This window comes from Pelodiscus sinensis, chromosome 6 (genome assembly GCF_049634645.1).
Source record: "Pelodiscus sinensis isolate JC-2024 chromosome 6, ASM4963464v1, whole genome shotgun sequence".
NCBI classification, from domain to species: domain Eukaryota; kingdom Metazoa; phylum Chordata; order Testudines; family Trionychidae; genus Pelodiscus; species Pelodiscus sinensis.
The window spans coordinates 28,861,662-28,884,963 of NC_134716.1; the positions used below are offsets into that span (position 1 = coordinate 28,861,662).

Sequence of the window (23,302 nt, forward strand, 5' to 3'; positions counted from 1 at the left end):
TTCAAGCAGGCTCCCCATGTGTGCTGGCTCCATGGATCCACCTGCCCCTCCCTCGCTGCCTCCTACAGATGCAGTAGGGAAGGGGGGAGGAACAGCTTAAAAGCCAGTTCCCTCCAGCACCAGCTCTGCAGTGCCGCCTGCCCACCCTCACCCCCCGCTGCTGCCTATCAGAGACAGCACTAGGGAGTAGGCAGGGGTGGCTGCCACAAAGTGGCCTCTCTCCGCAGCAGCCTGGGTTTGCCGTGGCAGCAGCCCGTCCATGGAGGGTCCAAGCTTCCGGCGGACGGAGGTGGCTGCCTCCCCACGCTGCTGCCTCTGTATCAGAGGCAGTAGCACGGGGCAGCAGGCAGAAGCCAGTCTGAGCAGGGAGCTGTTTTTTGAACTGGCTCCCCTGGTGGATCGGCTCCCGCTTGCCACCCATGTATCAGAGACAGTAGCATGCTGTGCTAGGGGTTTGCCAAGGAATGTGGCAGGGAGCACACTGGCTACCGCCCCGCCTCCCAGGGACTATCGAAAAGTCATGTAACCGCTAAGATTTCATGTGGTTACACAACTATTCAATTACATGATACCTAACATCCCTCCATTAAATCATCAAAATGATACAGATGGTAAATATCCAAAGCTCAGCTCAGTCTGCAGTGACTCAAAAAGCACAAATGAAGAACTATCGAGGTGTTTATACGTAATTTAAAAAGTCTTGCACTGTGTGGTTCAAGTCAAACCCCACTTTTATATATATATATATATATATATATATATATATATATATATATATATATATATATCACATCAGAACTACCAAGTCAAAATCATAATTCATTCTTCACAAGTTGGATCTTCCTGGTCCGGCACCCTCAGGATTGGGCCAGTTTCAGATGAGGGATTTTGTTGGACCAGGGGAGGCCATTTCTGGCTCTTCTGCCACTGGGTCCTCCAGCCCGGGCCCAGCCACCCCCGCCGGGCAGTTCCCCTGCTATACCTTGGGATCCCACTGCCCTGTCAGCCCGCAGGGCTCCCAGTTGCCAGCCCTTCACCAGGACGTTTTGGTTCTGGAGCATCCATGGTCCAACAGAGTTTCAACCTACTGCGTTAGAACCAACCAGTACATGTAACATAACCAGATAACTCTGTTACCATGCCCATATGCAAAATCCTTAAAATAATAAGTTAACCCATATTCATAAGGATTACCTGTTCTGTCAGCTTTTCACTGCTTTTATGTTTCCCTCGTGAGCACTGAATTCCGCCATTTCCAGTTATTACAATGGTCGCAAAACTCTCTTCACCTAAAGGACCTCTGCAAGGCTCTCTTACTTCAAAAATCTCTGAATAGAAGGCAGACTGAAGGGATTCCAGATTTATAAGGTATTTAAGTTTCAAGTTTCTGGCACTAGCTTTGCATTGGCCAAACTGCTGGATAAATTTGCGGAATCTGTACCTTATTCTCTTTCGTGTCAAAATATGGTAGTCTTGGATTTTTGCCCGAACACATTTAGGCAAAAAATTCTTGTAGCTGTGAATACAAGATTAGCATATAAATTCTAAGATTTATCTATGAAGCCTAGAAAAGGAAATAATTTTTTAATAAATACAAAGCCAAAATGAAAACAGTTTATCTATCAAATGAACTACTTACTGTGATTTTAAAAGATATTATGATCTTTATTTCAACCACCAGTAAAAGATGTTGAAAATGAAATCACACCTCCATTTTCTATTTTTCATTTAACCAGTTTCAACATTGCTGTTTCCATACACCTGAACATTTCTGATTTAGCCATTATCATGTGGGGTTGGAGAGAAGTCCAGTCAGCCAGTATATATTGATACTGCTAATTGTAAATTCCCATATCTATGCTAACAAAATCCTGATCTTTCTAGATCATTCAGATTTATAAACACAAAAACAAAACCATATTTCTCAAATTCAAAGAGATAACCAACAATGCTATTTTACATTCTACATCATGAACTAAGCCTTGTACTGGGAGGTTGGATTTCTTAACTTTTGAGTGCTTTATGTTCTCACAACTAGTGTTCTGTTAACATTTTCTGTGTGTAACTTAAAAGATGCCAAAATCTGAAGACAATCTTAAATCAAGTTTTATTTAATCAGCTACCATTTATGTCACTAGCTCTGGCAGCATCTTGTTAACTAAATGATTGAAAAATGAAAATATATTACATTTTAAAAGTTATGACATGAAGATGTTTAAGAAAAGAATGGACCCAAAAAGAGAGGGTTACTCACCATGTGCAGTAACTGAGATTCTTCGAAATGGTTGTCCCTGTGGGTGCTCCACCTTACGTGTCTGGGGTCTACTGCACCTCAAGCTGGAGAATTTAGGTAGCAGTGCCCTTGGTAGGCTGCGCATGCAGGACAGCCCGTATGCACTGGTGCAGCCATTCCACATGCGCAGCCAACCATACCTTTAGTTCCTTCTCTGCCCCAGTAAATAGGTGGTTCTGAAGCAGAGGGGAGGAAGAGCGGGAGATGGAGCACCCACAGGGACAACCATCTCAGTGAACCTCCGTTATTGCATAAGGTGAGTAACCTTCTCTTCTTCTTCAAGGAATGTCACTGTGGGTGCTGCACCTTAGGTGACTATGAAGCAGTAGTCGTGCTTGGAGGAAGGAGGATCATTTTAAGGATGTTAAAGAGCAGTTATTCGGCTAATCATGTAATTGATACAATTTGTATCAACTACACAATAAGGAGGCTGCTCTACAGAGCTGCAGCAGGGGTAGATCCCAGAGCCGGCTCAAGCCAGGACTCAGAAGTCCCGGCTCTAGACTGCTGTGGCTCTTAATTTTAAACATAGTAAGAACCGCCCGGCTCTTACTACATTTTAAATATGGAGGCACGGCAGTCCCGGACCAGCATGAGCCTGGACTACTTGGCCCTGGCTCATACCAGGTCCAGCAGCCCCTGTTTGCTGCAGCATAGACTGGCCATGCTCCCTGTTGGAACCCCCCCCGGACGTGGGCTGCTATTTCAGCAGCCTTCCCTATGTGCCCCCGTGCTGCCTCTGATGGAGGCAGCAGGGAAGGTGTGCAGGCAGCACTGTGGAGACGATGCTGGAGGGAAATGGCTTTTAAGCTGGCTCCCCCACCCCAGCACCAGCTCCTGTTCCCCCCCTTGCCATCTCTCATACAGAAGTAGGGAGTGAGCAGTCGAGTACTCTACTTGTCTATCGGGTGCTTATCGGGTAGTTGAGTAGTCGACCACTCACTTACATCTCTACTTAGTTGATTGCTTTTATGCACAGCAGCTAAACCTGGCCAAAGTGAGTGCCACACGACAGGTAAGTATCAAGCGCATGGTGCTTGGTAAACATATGCGCAGAGGACTGTGTGGCAGTTCTACAAATGTCTATCAGAGGTATGTTGTTCAGGTAAACTGTAGTAGGTCACCTTTGCCCTCGTGGAATGAGCACGTAGCTGCAGCAAAGGGTCCTGCCTGAAGGTATGGTAAGCCAGTCTTATACTGTCCCCTGACCACATGGACAACCACTGCTGGGAAACAGGCATGCCTCTGGATCTTTCAGTGGTTGCTACAAATAATCTTGGTGATTTGTGTATCTGTCTAGTTCTGTCCAAATATAACGTGACCGCTCTGCAGACGTCCGGTGTGTTCCACGCAGCCTCTCCCCCTCCCTGCTGCTTCTATTAGAGGCAGCAGCGCACGGGGGAGGGAGGGCAGGTGGCTCTACAGAACCAGTGCTCAGGGGTAGCTGGCTTTTAAGCTGATACAGAGGCAGCAAAGAGAGGGGGGGAATGCACGTACTCAACAGGATTAACCGATAAACCTGGTCTTATCAGTTAATCATGTAATCGTCTACACAATGACATCCATAACAGGGATCACAAAGGTATGGAGAGATGGTCAGGAGATACTGTCTCTGTTAAGCTACAGACAACACTACAAATATGTTTGGGAATCACTGCTCTCGAACAAATCTGTTGCCAAAAATAGTGTGTCTGTTAATTTGCTAATTGCTTGGGCAACATGAAAGAGAAAGGCAGAGTAAGAAATAGTAAACTCTTGAGTCATCCTTCTACTGTATGTGAAAGTAAAAGTAAGGAATTACCTGACTGAATTATAGACAGCCAGGGGAGTTTGGTCCTTTTCTTTGGCCACTCTCATCATATCAAGAACAGCCATTCCAAGGCATTCTTCTTGTGTTTCATGAGTAACAGGTATCTTTATCCATCCATGCACAAAATCTTCTCGCCACTGAGAGAAAAAAAAAAGCGCAAGCAACGAGTCTGAAAAATTTACTTCATTGTAATCTCTCTTTTACAACATGCTCTTTACTGAACAATCTTATGACGCCATTCTTCTGTACTCAGAGCTCTGTGACTGGCTCCCAGCTACCGTTCAACCCTTGGCAGCCCAGTTCTTAAAAGGTTTGTATCAGCTTATTGCTGAAGTCCCACAAAGCCTGTTCAGGGATGGATGGTATGGTCCTATATTTCCAGGCATACTCTTCTCAAAAAAAAAAAAAAAAAAGGGGGGGGGGGGGAACCTGACCCTTGCTGAGGGCTATGACAAGGTGAATGTAGCACAGTCCTTCATCCCTTCCCCCACAACATGGATCCACGGGGTTTTCATTTTCTCTTACTGCACAAGCACAATATGGCCCTGAGTTTTGTCAGCATATTTAAGACTGGCCTCTGAGAAATTAAGTTGTCTGGGCTGTTTCTGTGGAACATTCTCCAGATTCTACATTTGGATGATGGTGGCAAAAACAGTTGCAAAGAGGTTAAAAGAAAAAAGGAGCTAGTCATGACTTATCAACTGAAAGCCATACCTGAGCAAACAGATAAGACATGACAAGGTCATCAAAGACAGGGCTCTCTGCACCTCTGGAAACACCATAACGATATGCTCTGCTACTGCCATTACAATACCAGTGAGGAAAATAAAACCTGTTGAGGAACACACAAACTGTATAGCTAGGAAAATATCAATAAAAAGAAAAGTGTGTATGTGCTGAAAAAGACCACACACGTTAAACACAATCACTTTGCAAAGTTAATGTTTCTTTTTATATATGACTCCCTGTAGCAAGGTTTTTGGTCCTTTAGAAACCTCTTGTGGAGATACTTAGGTTATTATAACGTCCAAGGAAGACAAGATTATTCTACACCAGAGTGAACAACTGCTACATGATCCCAAAGACGACACTATGGGTATGTCTACACTTGCTCCCTATCTCGAGATAGGGATGCAAATGTAGTATACCGAAATTGCTAATGAAGCACGGGATTTAAATATCCCGCACTTAATTAGCATAATCGCGTCCAGCTGCCATTTTGAAATCGCATTATTGCGAAATAAAACGCCCCATGTAGCAGCATTATTTCAAGAGAAAACCCTTCTCTCAAAATAACTGTTATTCCTCATACAATGAGGTTTAACAGTTTCGAGAGAAAGGTTTTCTCTCGAAATAATGCTGCTACATGGGGCGTTTTATTTTGCAATAATGCGATTTCAAAATGGCAGCTGGACACGATTATGCTAATTAAGTGCGGGATATTTAAATCCCGTGCTTCATTAGCAATTTCGGTACACTACATTTGCATCCCTATCTCGAGGATGTCTACACTTGCTCCCTATGTGTATCATGCCATTTAGTTTAATACAAGGTAACAGCATAGCAATTAGTAAAATGATTCTTGTAGAAATGATACTTGGTTGCTGCAAACATTGTAACTGCCCCCAATGTGTCTAAATCATATTTTAGATTACTAAAATAAATGTTTGGAACTAGGGGCAGCACTAGACAATTAATATGATGTAACTACAGAACAGAAAGCTGCCTTCTAATTAGGGATGTGAAAGTGTAACCATGTACAGGGTTAACCGATGATCCTGGGCTCATCAGTTAATGTGCATGGTTACATGAAGGACCCCACCTCGGCTGCCACTGTATCAGAGGAAGCAGCAAGGGGAGGAGGCAGACAGGAGCTTTAAACGGCTGGCTCCCCGAGTGCACTCCCCCAAACCCAAACTGTGTAACCACTGAAAATTCCAGCAGTTACATGTTTACTGGAATGAATGCATTTTAACATTCCTAATTCTAATCCAACTAACAAAACTGCCAGCTGTAAATTCTGATTCCTGAATCTCTCCTGCTCATAACACACTATATAAAACATAAACTGCGTGATTTTTTTTTTTTTTTTTTTTGTACCTGGTTGATCTTACTTTGCCTTATACAGATGACATTAGTGGAAAATTAACAAAATACTCTAAAAAGAATTAAGATTTTCAGGCTGACCACAAGCACATTTTAAATTGGAATTATCAATATGATTGGAGTACTCTGCTGTGCATCTGTGCACTCTGGTAGTCATTCTTATCTTACTCCTATAGTAGAATGGGGGACAAGCTAACATGCACACACAAGAAATTTCAACACAATAATTTCAGCCTACCTGCTTTGGGCATTTGAATTTGCAATGAATTTACCAAAGGGACACCTATGGTACCTTATGCATTTCAAGAAAATAAATGCCTTTTCATCAGGAAAAAATTGCAGATACACAGCTCAAAAAGTTCACTTTCAGAAAAGAGATTTTGTTCATTGGATAGATACAAATTTTGCTCTAGGTTTCCTGATAATTGGATGGATACAGACACATTTTAGCCACAGAAGGAAGGACTTTTTACATTTTCAAACTTCTGGCAATTACATTAGCATCATAACTCAAAACCGCAAATTCATAAATAAGAAATTGGCCTCTTGTTATTTATCTTAAACAAAAATAATTGGAACCGTATGTTCTTTCAGTACCTTTTTGGTGTGTTAATCTAAAGAGTCAAGTAGACCTATCTTCAATACAAAGTCATGTAAGGTACAAATGATTATTCAGTTTACTGAATCCAACATCGTATGCTTCCTACCAAGTACCTAATAGTTCAAATGGAAACTATAATTCATTTTACATTATATCGTTTGCTGCTGTTTTGTTATTTAGCATTTTGCATAAATATGAACAATAAATCACAGTTCTTTTTAAGATGTTATCTGAGTTGTCATACTACCTTATTCGGTAGAGTAAGTTGAGCCTGGTTGATTCTTCTAAATGGAAGATGTGATTTGGAGGATACCAAAGTCTCTCTGTTTCATTCATTAGTGCAAACATATTATGGTACACAGGCATCATACCTAGTAAAGCAACAGAAAAATAAATGTTTACTGAGAAGTTCCTTCTTATTCAGGAGAAGTTCCTTCTTATTCAGAAGATATTTTTTACAAGGAAGAAAATGCACCCTGGTAAAAAGTGGTAGGTAAACTGATAGTATTTGAGAGTCTTTTTAATTGATTATCCATAGCACTGGTAGGTCACAGTTGCATTGCAAGTTTCTGCATGCTGCAGTTTATTTTCTGCCTCTGTATCATCTCATTGTTTCTTTATGCTCCTTGCCTGATTGTTGTATCCACTTGCTGTCATCACTCATCTAGTCAGAGCTCCTGTTCACCACAAGCCATAGAACTTCCCCAAAATAATTCCTAGACCTTTTAGAAAAACATACAATCCTGAGATCCTGATTTAAGCACTACCAGTAACAGAAAATCCAACAACTCTCCACAAACTGTTCCAACTGCTAATTATTCTCACTATTAAAAGATTCATATTTTATTTCCAGTCTGAATGTATCTAGTTTCAACGTCCATCCACTGGAGTTTGTTATACCTTTCTTTGCTAGACTGAAGAATCCATTATTAAGTATCTATTTCACCTGCAGAAATGGACAGAGTATGCACAGTCATTCCTTAACCACTTGGTTAGATAAATAGATTGAACTCCCTGTTCCTCCAGCAACTTCTGTTTCACTGGGAAGCCAGGATGGTGGGTGGTGCTAGAACTTTTAAATCGTTTCTGCACCACTGGAGGATGACTTTTATATGAGGAGGATATTCCCAGGGCCAGACTGGCTGGATTTAGGGATGGATTATTAATTTAAAGTGGTGGAATGCAGTTGCAACATGCCAGAGGACGTGGTCCAAGATGTTTCACCAGGTTTTGTCAAAGTAAACAGAGTGAGAGCCAAGATGTGCAGTGCCAAGTAGAAAAGTAAAACACCTATGAGGTGTGCGGGAATTGAGTCATTGACATCAGAGTCAATGACAATTGTACTCAGTCTAGTCATAATAAATGGAACCCACTGCCCTTTATACATGAATCCCAACTTTGTGACAACAGTAAACATCAGGAAGGCCAGCGCAGTTAAGTAATCATCACAGAGAATTAGTAATAAAGCAAATGCAACAATATTCGGTGATTCTTTCTCTTTTAAGACTGTAATTTCATACCTAAACACCTAAAAACATTTTTAAATAAACACATAGTAAGTGAAACTGAATAACATTAATACATATTTTTCTGAAACTACTTCGAGGGAAACTTTACAGAAAGGAACAATGTATTGCTAAACACATTTATTTTAGTGTCTCATGGCACTCTGCAATATTAACTAGAGGTAGCTGGAAAATGGTTTAAAGTTTTCATTCGGGAGTTTTCCAGTGAAACAATGGAAAGCAGACACAATGTGAAAAATTTAGTTTAGCTGAAACCCAGTTTTCCCTTGAAGTAAGTTCAAACAGAATGTCTTCCACCAGCTCTAAGAGAGACACATCTCACAAGTGATTACAATACTGCTGCATGTCAATAAAATTATGGCACATATAAACTGACCACCTTATAGAATTATAAAGCTCTAGCTACACTGCAGTGTTTAATAATGGTAAAGTTTCTCAGGAATCTATTGACTATGGAATAAGGATGAAGCTGGGAGACTGAAAACTGAATCTTCTTGAGAGTAATCAGTTTCCTGCATCCCAAGAATCTCTAACAAATTTGGATGACACCAGAAATTGGATCTTGTGATTATTTTTGGCATAACAACATAAGAACAATCAGACCAATGGTCCATCTTTCTAGCCCATTATCCTGTCTTCCAACAGTGGCCAAATGTAGCAGAAGAGATTAAAAGACCAAAGCTTATGAAAAGAAGATCATGACCATAAAGACAGTGGGAGTGGAGAAGGGGGTGAAGTGCAAACCCTACGGACAGATTTTCAAACATACACTTTCATATGCGCTCTACTCCCAGCACACACACACACACACCCCTCTGAAATGCTAGCTTCCTGGAACAAAGTCATCTTTTCATGACATTTGCATGTGACCCACTGAGTGTTTCCCTCCCCCCACCCTCCAGTTGATCTTGCTCCCTTTTTGGCTTCTTTCTGATGTATAAAGACCCAAAAGGTTTTAAAAAATATTTTCTGCCTTTTTATTTGTTTGTTTTTCAAATCTTAGCGGTATTAGCTCTGGCCTTCCCTGATTTTGCTGGAGGACTTCCTGGATCTATCAAGAGCCTGATCACTGTAAGTTCTCAGGGCTAACTGGACTAAAACAGAGGTAACAATGATGTCCCTTTCCCAAAATGTTCATCATTAGAAATTGTTTTAAAATGAATTAAAATTAAATAAAACACAAAGAGCAAGAGTCTCAGTCTCAGACTTGAAAAATCTTAACTTTTCTAAATGAAATAGCTAGAAAGGGACCTTCATTTTCTGAACAGGATAAAGTTTACTGTTCAGTTCCTGTGAAAGTTTCATTTATGCCTGTGGAAAGGTATGATCTGGTTCTCAGACTGAGGAGTTTCAGACTGAGGAGTCTGGAAGTCATGGGAAAAGAGGCTAGTATGAAATCTAAAATATCACAGGCATGAGTCATGATTAAAGGCAATGGGACTGTTCAAATAAAAAGGAAGAAAGATAATAGGATTTTTAGGTAAAAGCTTATACAAAAAGAACAAGAGATAAAACCACATACGTAAGTTAGGCAGAAGTTAAAAACAAGAGAAAAATTACGCAGGGGCTATCAAGCATAATACAGAAACAACAGGCAAGAGTTAAAAGGAAACTAAACAAAGCTTCAGGCACAAAAGGGGAAATTAAACGGAGGGAAGGAAATTGCATGTGGCATCTCTCACTGCTCTGTACAAAGTCTGATTAGATTCAACTCTTCAGGGCAGGAGACCTATCTCTGACATCTTGTCTAAAGTACATGATGCTAACAAAAAAAGTTCAAGATTCATTTACATTTCTGATGTGGTTAATCAACTTGTTATATGTAACAGAGCACTAACTTGCTGAGAAAATGTGATTCGCTTGAGGCATCGATTTGAAACTACTGCAGAACAGCATCAGTCCCAATGTACAGATACTTGGCTTACAACAAAATAGTAAAGCGGCCTAACTCAAAAAAGGAATCTAAACAGGAAAATCAGATGACACTTGCTTGGAATGGACTCATTGAAATCAGAAAGAGCTGCCAGCCTTACAGATGATTTTCAAGAAATAAAAGTCATGGACATACAGGAAACACAGTTATGAAAAACATTGTGTAATGTAACAAAAGAAAAACCAAAACTAAACTAAAAGTCCCCAAGGCATAACCCAGCATTAGTTATTAATAAATGCATTATGTCACAGGGTGAAACAGAGAACTGAATAGAAATTTGGTGGTTCAAGAAGCATTTGACCAATTATGAATTTGAAAAATGGATCAAACGGTTACAACATTTTACCAAGTTCATTATTAATCTATCCTATCCAACCAAATTCAGTCTCACTCTGATATATGAAGTGTGGACTTCAGCCATTCTACAGAATTGTGAAATGTGAAAAAGAACAAACTGATATACAAAACATATACTTATTAGGAATGTAAACAGGTAACTGGTACCCGGGAACAGACCACCACGGGCCAAGAGCTACTCCAGCCCCCCAGGGGGCCAGCAGCAGTAGCTGCCACCTGTGCACAGGCCTGCCCCCCTGCAGGGAGGTCTGGAAGCAGCAACCTGCTCACAGTGAGACTGGGAGCAGAAGCTAGCCCCGTCTGCGCCCTGGGCTGCTAGCTCCTGCTGCCGCCCCCGCCTGGGATGGGCAGGGAAGGGAGGAGAGCAGAAGCAGAAGCTGGCCTTGAGGCAGCAACAGCCCACCATGGGCAGTGTTCCCTCTAAGATTTTCCATCCATGAGCAAAGTGAGTTTTGTCTTGTGAACCAGTTTGAGTTCATGTGTGCTTGTTCGGATGCGTGCCACTGTGGCACCCAATTTATTAATAAATATCTTATAAACCTCTCCCTTTTCCCTCTGCTGCCATATCTCCCACCCTCCCCTCACCCCATCTCCTCTCCTGATGCTTGATGCTGCCCACCCCACCGACCCTCCTCTGCTGTCCTGGCTCCTGCCCTTCTCACTTCCCTCAGCCCTTTGGGAACCTGCCACTCTCCCCATCCTCCTTGACCTTCTCTTTCCCCTGTGCCCACTTCTCCTCTAGCCTCACTCTGATCATCTGTAGCTACCCTTCCCCATCCCCTCTCCTAACACCTCCCTTTACCCACCTGCCCTGCCTCTCTCCTCTGTCCTCTGCTGCCCGTCCCTCCAATCCCCCTGGCACCTGCACCTTCCAGGTGCCTCCCCCTTCCCTCACTGCCCCTGCCTTCCCTTTCCCTGGTGCCCACCCCCTCACTACCCTCTGCCCCAGTTCTCTTCATGCCCCTCTATGACTTCACACATGACTTGCTCATCCCCTGCCTTCCTCATGCCCACCCCTCTTCTCAACCCCTCTTCTCCTGGCACCCACTCATTCCTTCTCCTCTTTCTCCCTCTTGCCTCCATTGTCCCTCCACTTTCCTCTCCCAGCATCATCCTGTCCCCTCCCTTCTTGCACCCCCACTGACACATTCTCTCCCTCCCCACCTCCCGCCCTTTTCTTCATTGTCTCTTCCTGGCCCCCTCCACCCTGCCCCTTGGTGCCTTCTCCTGCCCTGCCCCCCCCCCCTCCTCAGCACAAGTCCCTTCCTCTCCTCCTGCACCTTCCCCCTTAGTTCTTTCCTTGCCCCTTCCCTAAATTTCTACCTTTGATGTGGAAAGCAGTTGGCGGAGGCTGGAGCTGGTGCAATGGTGCTATTTTTAGTACCACGGTCCTGGCCCCCAAAATCCCCACAGCACTGGACCTAGCTGCTCCCGGGGTGGGACAGCGTGCCGAGACTAGAGACTGCCCGTGGTGCTATTTTTCGTACCATGCTCCCACTTCCCGTGGAACCTTGGTACTAAAAATAGCACTGTGGGCAGTCCTGGCTCCTGCTGGAGTCAAGCGGCAGCTGCACCAGCCTGGTTCAGTTGGAGCAGTCTCACTGGAACAGCCTCTCCTCATACGCCCTGGCTCCACGTGGAGCAAAATGGCAGCCACCTGCTGCCAGGAACCCACCAGGCCTCTGGCTGCTGCTGCCACCTCTCACTTTTTGTTCCATTAGGAAGCTGAGTAGTAAGTGCTGCTGCACGTCTCTTAAAATGACATGTGTGGACCTAAAATGTTTAGCGTGTGGCCACACAAGTGCACAGCTTAGAGGGAACACTCACCATGGGGGAAGGTGGCGGGAGTGGGATCCTGCTTAATCGACTAACTAGTTAAACCTGTGGTTTAGCTGGTTAACTGATTCACCAGGATTTTACATCCCTAATTACTTTTATGATACCATTTGCCTCAAAGTACTTTATAGATTTTACTACACATGCACATCTCTATATTTTACCCAGTGGACCTATGCTTAATTCACTATGCAAGTTGGATGCGGAATAGTGAAGAAAGGAGCTGTTCAGTATATATATTTTGTTTTCACTGTTCAATATGTGTTTCACTGCCACATTCACTACTAAACACCATCCATCCCCCACTAAGAATGAAGCAAGGATCCGTGAGCTATAATCGCAGCAGATAAACCCCCTCTCCCCCAAAGTCAATCTGATGTATGTTTCATTACGGATAAGATCATCATACTGATAAAAGGGAGAGACCTCAATCAAGGTCACGTAATTGTTGCTCTCAGGATCTGCCCTTCATTGCTCTGCAAAGAATAAGGTGGGAATTGGAATTCTCACCAGAAAACAGAAAGGATGGCATAAAATACAAGGAAACAAAATCTGGTTCTGCACATCAACCCACATCTTGGAGTTTAGCTTTCATAACTCCAATTGGGCCTGGACCACCCATAAAGAAAACATCCTGGATGTAAACATGGCAAGACCCACCAAAAAGATTCATGTTTTGTTGTAGGTTTAAAAAGTGTTCATGTGTTCTGTGTCAGAATGTTATTGCACTTACGAAATGAAACTGAATATATAATATATAAACAAAAACTCAGAATAACTGGATCTGTCTGGACTGCTGTAGGAAGACTTTACAGAAGACAGAATATAGATCTGAAACATATCTTCCCATATAAATCTACCTAGCAGAGCTGTTTAGGCAGAGGATAATGAATTTGTAGACGCACTCTTTTCTGGGAAAAAAATCATCTGCTAAAATATAGGTATGTAAACAACATATGAAAAAATGACTAAAACAACCATCTTCATTGTAAGCATAATAAGAGAGGAGACTGAACGCTTTACATGGCAGGAAGTGCATCTCTTCTGTATTTCTGCACAGCCCTAAGCACACTGTCAATACTCACTTATTTAATTAATAAATCATCAGAAGAGAATACAGTGGCTCAGACTGCCAAACAATGTGAAAAGAGAATTCAATAGCCTGATAAAAGAAATTATTCTTTAGGATAAGTGTCTACTAAATTGTTACCTAAAAAACCATAGGGACTATGGATGAAACAAAACTGTGACTGTTCTCTGGGCAGAAGCTTCATGAAACAGCCCTGTGGCTGCTAAAGGAACCTGAAAAATGGCCTCTTCTAGTCTTATGTTAGAGTTATTCAATAGTTGCACTTCAAGGACGGTACAAAGTAATCCATCGAACCACTAAAAGGAAGTAATAGGATCATTTGGTGAATTGACGCCTCACCTAATCCACATTTTGAATAATGGAACTTAAAGTAACAAAAATCCCCAGAATTGAACAGTATGGATTTGAGTAGAAAATAGTCTTAGGACACTCTGGCCCTATAACGAAGAATTGTAACCAATTGAAGGTTTTATTCTTCTTAGGGATCTTAGATATTGTGAAATTGAAAAGTTGTGACTATTCGATAGTCCCTGGGGTGGAGCCGACAGCCAGGGCATTCCTGGCCCCACTCCCGGGGAACACCCTACCACCCTACATTGCTACCACTATATCAGAAGCAGCAGCACAGGGTGGCAGGCAAGAGCTGGTCTGCAAGAGAAGCCGGCTGCCTGCCACCCCATGCTGTTTTCTCTGACACAGAGGCAGCAGTACAGGGTGGCAGAAGCACCTGTTCGTGGGGGGTCTGAGCTCCCCACAGATAACGGCTGGTCTGCAGCAGCAGCCCCTGCCCCCTCCTCCCTGCACTGCGGCCTCTGATAATCAGCAATGGGGGAAAAGAGAGAGGCAGCACTGTGGAGCTGATGCTGGGGAAAACAGCTTTTAAGCCAGTGTTGTATCATGCAAGCAAGGTAGTAACAAACTTCAACAGGCCTTTATTTACCAAAGGTGAAACCTCTTTACAAAGCTGCTGCTGCTCCCCTCTGTAGCTCTCACTCAGGCCTGGCCCATCTCCTCCCCCCTCCTTCCTGTTTCCTGGGCTTCCAGATTCCCCAAAGCCAGTGCTCCCAGTTCTAATAATTACAAACAGCATCTAAAACACCACAGCCAGTTTCCCCCTCCATTGGCTCCTGCTTGCACCCCCTCGCTGCCTCTGTGGCACATACATATTGGCTCCAGCCTGCCCCACTCACTTTCTGTGCTACTGCCTCTCTATCAGAGGCAGCAGCATAGGGGGTAGGGTTGCCAGATAACTGGAACAAAAATACCGAACCCCTCCCTCCCCCCCCAAAAAAAAGAAAATTCCGTTGACGGAGGGAAAAAAAGGGGGGGGGGGGACCAAAGTTGCTGAGCAAAAAGAAAAAGAAAAAAAAGAGACTCCAAGGACTTATTCAGCCAAAAAAATAAAATACAGTAAAATAAAACAGCATTAAAACAACATGTCCCCTTTAAGTTCAGGGATAGGAACAGGAGAGCAGTTGAGCACTAAGACCAGGGTAAAGCATTGCTTCCCCTAGATCTTTTGGCCGGCACCCATTTTGTGCAGGCAGCCTTGGGGAACCAAGTAAGTATGGGGGCTGGGAGCGGGGGGGGGGGGGGGGGGGGGGGGGGGGGGAGAAGGGGAGGCCAGGCGCTGAGTGTTTGTAGGGTTGCCAGGTGCCCAGCATTTTTGCCTCCTGGGTGGGGAAAAATTCAGAAAATACCGGACATTTTAGGTATCCTGTATGCTCTGAATTTTTTTTACCGGACAGGAGCCAAAAATACTGGACTGTCCAGGTGAATACCAGACACCTAGCAACCCTGGGGGGGGGGGGGAAGAGGGGAGCCTGCTTTCATGGGGAGTCTACTTAAAGCTAGTTCCTCATGGGCACCGGTTCTCACTCCCCTCTCTCCTACTTCCTCGGATACAGAAGCAGCAAGGGGGTGCAAGCAGGAGCCCAGGCTTATCGGTTAATGTGTAGTCAACTACACATTGACATCCCTAATTCTTCCATGCTTATTTCTCATTGCAGCCAATGTGACAGACCGTTAGAAGAATTTGGTTTGCCATGCCTTATCTCTTCTATCTGCTAAAGATTAGTGTCTTGTCTTCAGAACAAAATTTTACCATGTTAGTCATAAAGGTATAGTTAAAGCAGTGCAGAACCACATAGTGTGGAAGCAATGACACCAATGAAAATATGCTTATACCAATATAGTTTATTCCCAAACAGAGAGGGCATAAAACTACCTTGGGATAACCACACTCAAATATTTATAGAGGTTAAGTTAATGGTTGTAGCAGTGTAACTATTTTGGTAACAGATCACATTCTCTAGGAAAGACAGTTATACAAGTACAAAAAATATCCAGGTCAATGGGAGGCCACGCTGAGTTGCTACCCTGGGCCAGCTAAATAGGAATTTCCAGCTCCCTGGCCATAGGCCTGGGCAAGGTCCCCCATTGGTCAGGGTTTTGGGCTGCAGTTCACAGAGTTTGCACCCTTGGTCAGGACAGGGCAACAAGCAAGCAAGCAGTTACAGGACTCAGTAGCCACGGCCCTGGGGGCAGGATAGCAAACGACAAGCAGTGATAGGGTTCAGTAGCCACGGCCCTGGTCATCTGAGCCTATCCTCGGAGCCTGGCAGTGGTCGGGGTGGCCTTGGCCTGTGTCCGGGGTTGGGCAGCAGTCCCAGAGGCCCAATCCAGTCATCCCTCATAAGGCAGGGCAGCCATGCCTCCTTCCTGGGGAGGCCAGGGAGAGAGTCTGGCCTGCTTAGCTGCTGAGCTCTAACTGAGCTCTCCGCTCCTGTTCTTATCATCCCAGCATCGCCTTTCCACTTCCTGGGGGTTGAGCTGGGCGGCTTTGGCCTCTCCCAAGAAGGGGTCTTATGGACTGCTTCCCCTTCCGGGTCACAGGGAGGCCACGCTGATTCACTATAGCAGGTCATGCATTGTCTACAATGCATAAATTAAATGTGTTAAAAAAGGTGATAACTCCCATTTTAATTAATATGTTATTAAACGGCACTGAGCATGTAGTGCATACTAAGATGGTCACATTTTAAAAATGTGTTAGCTGGTTGTGGTTAACTAACAACAAGAACTGTATTTTATGTTTTCAAAGCTCTGCATAAACGTTAATCCATCACCACAGCAAATCTGTCAGGTAAATTATCTTCATCATGGCAGACCTTTCACCCACTGGATGGAATACTGCCCTGTTTGCTTTCCTGAATAAACTCTCTTTCAATCTAATCTTCCAGCCATTACATTCATTTATCTGTAAGGCTAACTTCCTGCAACGTGTTCAGTGTTTCTTTTTCTGAAAGTTTTGGTGGTTGGGTTTTTTTGTTTGTTTGTTTTTTTGGTGCAAGGGAGGAGGGCTGGTTTGTTTTTGTTTCACCTTCCCTGAGTGTCTAATCACAGGGTGCCCAACTTGTCAGAAGTAAAGAATTGTCAAGGTAGTATTCAACTGACTGTAGACTAATCCACTCCCTGTCTGTTTCAAATGCAGCAGGGATCAGGAAAGCTCTCACTCCACAAACACTGATTGGCAGATAGTCTGGCTAATACCATTCCTGAGCTATATCATGGGTAACACACCTGCCTAACTTTCCTGGTTCTCATCTATAGTAATATGAATCCAGGCTTCTTACTACTATATGAATTGATTTGATCAGAATTCTCAAATTGTGAGTCAGAACCCCAGGAGCAGTCTGAGGCCGGATGCGGTATGTGGCGCCCCTGCCTGCAGGGCTGTCAATGGACTGATGTCATCATGGGGCGCCCCATAATGTCATCATCAGGCGCCCCAGGCGGCGGCGCCCTAGGCAGCGGCTGAGTCCGCTTATAGTCACAGGCCACCCCTGCAAAACCCCCATTTTAACGGGGTCAGCAGAGCTAGTGGCAGACTTGCTGAAACCCAGGAGGCCAAGCCCAACCGCGCGGGGCTAAAGCCAAAGCCTGAGGGCTTGAGCAGTGGGTTGTGGGGCTCAGGCTTCGGTTTCAGCACGGGGCAGTGGGCCTCAAATTACAGGCCCCCTGCCTGAAGTTGAAGCCCTTGGGCTTTGCCTCCCTGCTCCACGCACACAGTGGGGTGGGGCTCACGTGGTCTCAAGCTTTCTCCTCCCCTGGGTCGTGTAGTAATTTTTGTTATCAGAAGGGGGTTGTGGTGCAAAGAAGTTCAAGAATCTGTCCTCGCCTCGCAAGATGAGGTAAAAAAAAAAAATAACACAGTCAACACAGCAGGGCTAAAGTCAAATTAAGCTATGCAACTTGAGCTACATCAATTGCGTAACTGAAGTCAAAATCGCTTAATTCGGCTTTTAGCACTGTCTACACTGCAGGAAGTAGAAGGAAGAACACTCTTCCTTCGACTTCCCTTACTCCTTGAGAAACGAGGGCTACAGAAGTTGGAGTAAGAAGTCCTCCAGCTTGACATTATTTTGAAATAATGGCTTGCAGTGCAGACGTGCACTTTGTTATTTCAGAATAACATCAGTTATTCCAAAATAACGCTGCTGTGTAGACAGACCCTCAGGGTGGTTAAGCACCGGAATATATTGCCTACGGAGGTTATGGAATCTACATAATTGAAAATTTTTAAAAACAGGTAACACAAACACCTCTCATGGAAGGTCTTGATAAAACACGGTCCTGCCATGAGCACAAGTGACTAGACTAGATGACCTCTTAAGGTCTCTTCCAGGTGTATGATTCTATGGCAACCTAATTATCTGTTATCTTTTTACTTAACCAAGTAAAATTAGAACAGCCATTTTACCAGAAGAAAATCTCTTTAAAATGGAACTTTCAGCTCATTAGCAAGTCTGTTGGGGAAAATTCAAATTCCACCCAGAAGCCTTACAAGATGAGGTCAAAAAATAGCACAGTCAACAAATTCAGAAGGTCTCCTTGCTCAAAATAGAGAGGGACAATTAGCAACTTTGGTAACAAGTAACTGGGTCCACCTGAAAAATTTTCTTGTGAGCATTCAATCTTCATTTCCAGTTAAAACAATTAAATCCTGAAATCTTGACTGAAGGGAAGGACTACTCTGAAAAAAGCCCCTGCCAGTTAAAAGAATGCACACGGTGGCCTATCAGAAATGACACATGCAAGTGATGCCACATTTGTTCTATACACAAATACAGGGCAAAACAGAGTGTACATCTACAGCAGGAAAAATATAAGAGACTTCGCCTTGCAGCTGCCTAATCTTTTTGCTGCTGTAGTTAAGATTTCTAAGCACATAAAGGTATTTCTAAGCACATAAAGGTAGTTTCCACAACCTGGCCCATCAGCACTACCAGTTCTGTATCTTTTGTTGTTAATTTCTTATTAGGTTCTGCGAAAACATGGAAAAAAACAAATCTCTTGAGGTAAAAACATAAGCAGTTTGTTATCTGGCTTAATTTTTTAAACTAAGTATTAAAATATTATTTAAAGATTACAAATACTCATTTAACTAGTACAATGCAAAAACCACCTCACTTTCCATTATCTACGTGGTAAAGACTATTTACATAGTCTTCTAGGCAATACTTTGTATTAACAATGACCAATTATATTAACTATGCCTAGCTGGGTAATTGTTCTATAAAAGGGACAAATATTCATCACAAAATAAACAGCTTAGAACATTTATTTCATTTGGGATTTAAGAGAACTGTATTTTGGCAACCAGAGGAAAAAACTCTCAGATGCGAAGGTTATAGGTTTGACATTAAAAAAAAAAAAAGATTAGATAAGGAATTTAGAAGTCTACCCAATGTAAAACTAGTATACTTCCCCATTTGCCAACTTTTTCATTGTCAGTTCTACTTACAGTAAGTATAGTCTTTCTTTTCCAAAGTAAATTGGGATCTAAGATTTACTCTTCTACTCCTGTCTTTATAATCTGTTCAATCACAGTTTACATATTGGTAAAATATAACTAATCCCTGGCATAATTATCCATTTATTTCCTGATTTTCTAGAGATAGTTGCATATGTATAATCCATTCAGAAGACATTACTAGAACACAGTCTGAATATGTAGTAAACATATTGGTATGATATGGGACATATACATATTTGTCATTTATCAAAGTTGCATAAAATCTGTCTCTTCAGACTGAAAAATCTTAAATAGATGCAATCTCAGCAATGATAATCTTTTCCAGAATGGTGAGCCCACGTCTTTATATCACTTTACCATAGATAAAATAAGGATACAACTAAGACAACAGGTGCCATGGATCTATTTCCAAGTGCAGAATTTTACTCTTCCATTGAGGAATAAATAGTTTCCTATAAAATGAATTTGAATAATATCTTCACTGGCATACAAAACAGAAAATGAACAACATGCTGAAAAAATTATTCAATTTCAGTATAAAAAACAACAACCCAGGGGAACGTTTTGAATGAATAGTAACAGAGCAGGGAGGTTGGGAAGAATTGAATTTTGTGTCGTTCTTTTAAATAACTTTATACATACGCATCAGAAAATAGATCATGCTATTGGTCTAATGTTCTTTTTATATAAATTTAAACAGTTCCTCGGTTAGCTGAAAAAGAAAACATTAGATCATCCCTCTTTGAGATTAACCAATTTAAAATACTAACAGGAAATTATACTTTCATGTTTCCTGTAAAATGACATAATAAAACTGCAGAATCACTGGAATAGTTTACAATTAAAATGTCTGGAAATATTTGTTTCAGATACAGTGGTGTTTCCCTCCCCCCCCCCGCTTTCATATGTGACAGCAACTAATAATTACTAAACACAAACATGAATGCTCAATGCAATACTTCAACTGCTAATACTGAAAGCACTATAGCTATATTGTTTCATTCAGGATAAAAAGTTGTATTTCCAAAGGTGTTGAGATTGAAAAGGGCTGCATTTGCTGTACCTTACCAGAAAAAAAATAACTACAGGATACTAAGTTTCTGTTTTAAATATGGTGAATTTGTTTTTCATAGCTATTCTGGCATTCAGCTTTAACCAATATTTACAGCAAATACATGGTATCTACAATAGACTTCAAGCCAAGTCAATGCAGACTAGAAAAGCCTTCAATTGTTTGAGCTGTGTAAAAGGTAAAAGACAAGATTGTCTCTTTGCATATTGATCGTTGTCTGGATGTCAAAACCACTTGGCATAAATAATAAGTATTCACCTCTACTTTGATTTATCTGGAATCTCTATCAAAATAGTTCTTTCAGTTATGCAAACCACAGGTAATTTTTAAATATTTACTGGGTGCAATGTATTTCAGCCTATTTTGCTACTCTACCCAATGTATATTGGTGTCTTTCGTAGCTCAGACTAACTATACTTCTGTCCCCTTTCTTGTCTGTGAGTACACCCCCTCAGTTGTAAGGCAGTGTGCCTTCATTTCTGCTTTGAAATAATTCTCCCCACTCTTTGACTGGACGTTGGGCTATATTAAGCTGTATATCAACCAGTCTTACCCAACAGGTCTGATTTCAGACACATGTGGTCTTTGCCTTCAGAAAACTGTTACCAGTGGTTGAAGTGGCAGCAAAGTCTTCTTAAAACAAGGATATTCTTCATTTTTGAGTAGAAACAGCAGAAAAGAATTTTTAAAACAAACTACTGTACACATTTGTCCATTTTACCAAAGGGCTTACAATCGCCTGATGGTAATCCATGCAGGCCTCAATTTCTCCAGACACCCTAGTACAGTGGTCCCCAACCATTTGAGGTTGCTGGGCACCAGGGGGTGTGGCCATTTGCCCACCGGGCGCTAGGGGGAGGGGACACTTGTGCGCCCGGGGCCAGCGCGCCTCCCCCCCCCCCCCGCAAGCGCCGCACGCCCAGGGCTGGCGCTCTCCCCCCCTAAGTGCTGCGCGCCCAGGGCCGGCACTCTCCCCCCCCCCAGCCCCGCGCACCCGGGGCCAGTGCCCCCTGCAAGCGCCACGCGCCCAGAGCGTGGGCGGCCAATCCGTGATGCTCCCGGGGCCGGCGCTCACCGTGCGCCATGTGCCCGGAGCCGGCTCCGGCACCATGCATGCGCCACGTGCCCGGGGCCAGGCCAGCCCCGAGCACTTGCTGGGCGCACACAAATGCCTAGTAGATGCCTGGTCCATAGTCTAGCTTCTCTCCAATCTCTTGAAAGAGTGATCCTTTTCAAACTCTTACAGTCCTTTTGATCTTTTGGGTTTCCAGGCTTTGGCTGGAGTCAGGAGATATTAGGGATGTTAGATAGAAATTAATTGAATAGTCATGTAACCGCACAAAAAATTATTGGTTACACAACTTTTTGATCGTCCCCAGGGGCGGGGCTGGCAGCCAGTGTGCTCCCAGCCCCACTTCCAGGAACTGGGAGCCTCCTGCCATCCTGCGCTGCTGTCTCTGTATCAAGTGGCTCTGTGGTAGCAGCCCCTGTCCATGGAGGGTGGGGGGGTGTCCAACCTCCCTCTAGACCGAGGATGCGCTGGCATCCATGGAGCAGCTGCTCTCCATGGTGAGCCCAGACTCACTACCAACAGAGGCTGCTCTGCACCCTAAGCAATTTCCACACCCTAAGCAATGTGCTTATACTGACATAAATTGGTTGTGTAGCACTAGCTTTAGTCTGAGGCACTGTTTTCTATTCTGCTTGCTTTCCTTGACAGCTCTCTATTTTGCCAAGCTAACAGACTCTTCTAATAGTATTCCAATAACCATGTTAACATAAAGACGTCATAAATTACTGCAGGGCAACTAGAACAGGGCAATCTAATATTAAGCAATATTAACGTAAGAACATACATCATGAAACGAGAGCTACTATTAGAAAATATTTAATATTTCATTGTCCAACTATAATCAGAAAGATTCCTCTTTAGCCTTTGAATGGAAATCTCAAAGTTTAGACTTAACATTCCAACAAATATTCTTCAGCTGTACTAATTTCCCTATCTTCCTTCAATGAAAATAAAGCTGGCCACAGTGGAGTGACAGAACAGCCCGAAGAGCTTGAAGGAACAATAAAAAAAAAATACTGTAGTTATTCACTGTATGCACTGTACTTTCAATTTGTGTTTCTGCCAGCAAACTTCTCATTGCAGATATAAAGGTATTCCCGTTTGGAATGGCAATGAAAAAAGCTGACGTATTCACAGCAACCATCTAGATGAGAAAAGTTCATCACTGTAAATGTTATGCAACCGTTCTGCCTTTGCAGAGGCACACTTATGTGAAGTGCACATTCTCAACACAGCAAGCTACCCAGTAAAGCAGCACTCCAGACTGAGTACCCCCTTGCGTATCCAAACATTCACAACAATGTTACCAAAAGGGACCAAGCCCCAAACACCTCAGTTTTTATCACAGAAAGCTATCAATTACACATTTCTGTGAGGAATGCATTGCGTCAGCATGTCATGAAAGCTGCTTTAGATCTAGTGGAGTGAACTCTTATTTCCTCATACTTATGGGGCTAACAGCTAAGTTGCAACAATTTAGTACAAAGACTTACCCATTTTGAAAGTCTGTACAGAAAGTCACTGATACCCGTAGCCTTATCACCAAGAGTTAGGACAAAAAATATTTAAGTTATTCTGAATGATTCAAAACCCCCTTAAATCTCCAGTTCATGCAATCTAGTTTCCTCAGGTAACACATGCAGCTTTGGGGAAAGATGGTATTTTTTACAGTCTGCTATAAAAAAAAGTTGGTAAAAATTAGGGTAAGGATATAAGATCCCTTATCCTTGTGGAACACTGTAAAATGAAGGTTCAATCACCAAAACATGGGTTTTATGGGAAACAAAT

At 43.0% G+C, this 23,302-nt stretch overlaps 1 protein-coding gene across 4 annotated transcripts in view; it reads right to left on the minus strand.

Moving 5' to 3' along the window:
• JAK2 (Janus kinase 2) overlaps window positions 1-23,302 on the minus strand; it is a 130,782-nt gene that overhangs the window by 47,131 nt on the left and 60,349 nt on the right. For all 4 annotated transcript variants that reach the window (XM_006115137.3, XM_075931627.1, XM_006115140.4 and 1 more), the window contains 4 exons: window positions 7,058-7,181; window positions 4,818-4,935; window positions 4,095-4,240; window positions 1,195-1,516 (listed from right to left, as the gene is read on the minus strand). In XM_006115137.3, the coding sequence (XP_006115199.2) occupies window positions 1,195-1,516; window positions 4,095-4,240; window positions 4,818-4,935; window positions 7,058-7,181 (710 nt within the window). The remainder of the gene's footprint in view (window positions 1-1,194; window positions 1,517-4,094; window positions 4,241-4,817; window positions 4,936-7,057; window positions 7,182-23,302) is intronic.